We start from the raw sequence: 3,775 nt of genomic DNA, 5'->3' as shown, positions 1-3,775 counted from the left end.
ACCAAATCCACCTTCCGCGGTGCTCCAACTCTTGACCTCAAGGTCACTGGTTAATTAATATCGACAATTACCTAAGTGGATTTATGGCCGATGGTGTCTTCTCTTGGCCTATTGCAAAAGATGTTAATCCCAGTCAAAGTGGTTTGGTTCAAGTCTTATAAAGTATATATACGTTTGATGGATTTTAGTAGTAGATTTTAAGGAGGGGTGTGTTAGCTGTTAAAACAAACATATGGAGTTGTTCATTCTATTCCATTGATGAGAAAGCGTGTCAAAAGTTTCAAGTTGCCTAGAAAACGCAAATATAATACTTTTTTTTTTTTTGAATAGCAATACGGACCCATTTTATTATCAAACCAAATGGTTCACAGCAAGAAGCTATGATACCCAAATACAGTATATCAAAAGTTTAACTCAAAGTTACACCATCAATACAGTTTGTTCAAATTCACCAAGAAAAATATATCCAACTCTCCCAAGACATCGGTTGTACCTTTGATTTATGCATGCTTCATCCATTGGAACGATTCCTCTTTTATTTCTTCAACCATCTTAAATATTTCGCCACTTTTTCCTCTAAATATCTTTTCATTTCGATTCTTCAAAATGACCCAAGTCGTCAACAGTAAAATTGCATGCACCATCTTCTTTTTTTTCTTTGGCCAGTTATAATCGTCTAGTGCATCAAACATCTCACCAAGAGTTTCCTACTGTGTAATTGTTTCTGCCTTGACCCAACAGCCGATTTGGTCCCATACTCCTTTTGTTTCTCTACATTTTCCTAGAGCATGATTTGGCGTTTCTTCCTCCCGATCACAAAGTCTGCATCTACCCGAAAGAATCGTCAGTCCTCTTTCTCTAAGTTGTGTAGCCGTCGATATTCTTCCTTTTAACTCTCTCCAGACAAACGTACTACATTTCTGAGCGGCCCAATTGTTCCAAAAATAGTTATCCGCTGGTTCGTTTAAGTTTAGATTCCTTGACAATGTGTTCCTTATACTTTTTACCGCAAACTCTTTGTTTTCTTCGCCTTTCCAGATCCAATTGTCGCCCCTTGCCGATACTGTTGTTACGTTCAAAATTGCTAAAAAATTTTCGGCTTGATGGTTTTCAGCTTCTGTATTGGGAACCCTCAGCCAAGCCCACTCCCATAAAATACCATCATTTATCCGCTTATAGTAATCTTCTACTTTAGCTCTTTTGTTTTTTGCAAGATCATAAAGCAAAGGAAACCTTTCGAGAAATGGAATCTCCCCACTCCACACATCTATCCAAAATATCGTTTTATCGCCAGCTCCTACTTTACTAACCAGATTTTTTCCGATCTCTACGCCCCTTTTTGACATATCTTTATTTCTTCCCACAATTGTTTTCCAAACCCCCGTGTGATCTTTCTTCAATGGTACCGCTGATATTTTCCTCCTGTTGTTATGTATTGCTCCTATTACTTTTGACCATAATTGTTGTGGCTCTGTTTTATACTGCCACCACCACTTCACCAATAATGATAGATTTAGATCCCTTATGCTCCCTATTCCAAGCCCCCTAAATTTCTTATCTGTTACAATTTTTTCCGACTTTATCCATCTCATCTTTTTATTCATATTATTTCTTCCCCACAAAAAATTCCTCCTTATTCCTTCTAGTACTTTTATTACAGCAATCGGACACTTATACAATGAAAGATAATAGTTTGGTAGACTTCCAGATGGACAGCCCACCCAGGAAAAGATAAGAGTTTTGCTTTCCAATTTGATGACCTTCTATTAAATGTGTCTATGACGTCTTTCCAATTTTGAATTCGATTCATATTCGCCCCTATTTTTAGCCCCAAATAAGTAAAAGGAAACTTACCTGGCTTGAACCCGAAGCTTGCCGCCTTTGAGATGACCTCTTCCTCCTCAACCCCTACTCCAAAGATTTGGCTTTTTCTTGGATTTACTTTTAAACCGGATAGTAAGTAGTAACATCTTAATATCCTTCTTAGATTTTTTATGTTGTTTTCATCCCATTCACCCATAAAGATTGAATCGTCAGCAAACAATAAATGAGTCATTGTTATTTCTTCCCCCGGTAATTTTATTCCCGAGAATATTCCCGTTGCTTCGGCCTTCACCATCATAACGTGTAATGCTTCCATAGCGATTATGAATAAGAAAGGGGATAGGGGATCCCCTTGTCTCAATCCTCTTTTATAATGGAATTCACCGGTTGTTGCTCCATTTACAAGGATCGAACCTCTCCCGCTAAATAAAATCCCCATTACCCAATTCTTCCATTTTGAAGGAAATCCCATATGCGTTAAAATAGAAATAAGAAATTTCCAGTTTAACGTATCATAGGCTTTCTCTATATCCGCCTTGAATACAAAAATCTCCTTTTTTGTCTTCTTCGCCCAACCGACAATCTCATTTATTACTAAGGGTCCATCTATAATATTCCTACCCGATATGAAAGCCGATTGTGAACTCGAAATGATGCTATTTGAGACTTTTTTCACCCGGTTAGCCAATACTTTGGATATTATTTTATTGACTACTCCTATTAATGAAATAGGACGAAAATCAGAAAAAACTAGCGGATCGTTTACCTTGGGGATAAGTGAGATAAAGGATGAGCTACAGGTATGATGAATCGACCCGTGAATATAGAATTGCTGCATCTTCTCCATGATCGCCAATTTCAACTCCTCCCAGTATTCTTTGCCACTGCCGCACTCCAATATTGCCATCTTTATTTCCTCCTCTTTGAAATGCTCCACTAACTCAGAACTTTCATGATCCGCCAATCTTTTAAACCCATCCATACCGATTCTTGGTCTAGAATGTATTCGTTCCTTGAATTTATCTTTAAATGACAACATGAACTTTTCTTTGATTACATTTGCGTCTGTGACCCAGCTCCCTTCTATCCATAGACCGTTCACCATATTCCTTATGGCTGTTTATTACCGTATGAAAAAACGTTGAGTTTTCGTCTCCCAAAGCAATCTATTTTATCCTTGATTTTTGAATCATATCCTTTGCTTTTGCTTTGTGCCATTCCTTTACCGATCTCTTATACCCTTGCTAAATTTCTATCTCCTGCTCCGTCAGACTTCTTGTCTCTACTTTTGTCTCGATTTTTTGTATGTTCTCATTTCCAATTACCAGTTTTTCTTCCTATTTCGCCTTTTCGCTGATTCTCCACATCTTTAACTCATCCTTTATTGCTTTAAACTTCCTGCCCAAGCACTCATCCTTAAAGATTGAATCACACCCTTTATTTATACCCCTTTTTACCGCTTCATCAAACCCAACCCCTGATCTTCCATCCAGCTATGGAATACACGGAACGGAGTTGTTCCGAAATTATTAGCCGCTGTTGTAAGTATTAGTGGACAGTGGTCCGATACATCTCTATTAAGCGCTAGAAGAGTTGCATCTGGCCATCTCATAATGAATTCTTCACAAACAAGTACCCTATCAATTTTACTTAGATTTCTCCCATCACCCGACATAAATGTATATCTCCTACCCCCATGTTATACTCTTGTAGACCCTCATTCATTATGAAGTATTAAAAACATAGTGCTCCCCCCACATCAAATTGTGAGTTAAATCTATCTTTCGGAAATCGTACCTCGTTGAAGTCACCCAGGAGAATCCACCTGCCATGGATTGACTGTTTCAGTAATAATAATTCATCCCACATCTGCCTTCTATTGCTTTGTATCATCGACGCATATACATTCACCACAACCATATCCTCTTGTTCCCCTGTTACTTTTCCTTTG

The 3,775-nt window shown here is 38.0% G+C and overlaps 1 protein-coding gene across 1 annotated transcript; it reads right to left on the bottom strand.

The window, feature by feature from the left end:
* Window positions 1-707: 707 nt before the first annotated feature.
* On the bottom strand, window positions 708-2,929 carry LOC110875513. Its single transcript, XM_022123708.1, has 2 exons — window positions 1,855-2,929; window positions 708-1,558 (listed from the first exon to the last, which is right to left on the bottom strand). The coding sequence occupies exons 1-2, from the start codon at window positions 2,927-2,929 to the stop codon at window positions 708-710; spliced, it is 1,926 nt and encodes a 641-aa protein (XP_021979400.1).
* Between the last annotated feature and the right edge of the window lie 846 nt (window positions 2,930-3,775).

Source organism: Helianthus annuus, chromosome 9, assembly GCF_002127325.2.
Source record: "Helianthus annuus cultivar XRQ/B chromosome 9, HanXRQr2.0-SUNRISE, whole genome shotgun sequence".
NCBI classification, from domain to species: domain Eukaryota; kingdom Viridiplantae; phylum Streptophyta; class Magnoliopsida; order Asterales; family Asteraceae; genus Helianthus; species Helianthus annuus.
This window is presented reverse-complemented; position numbering and strand designations above follow the sequence as displayed.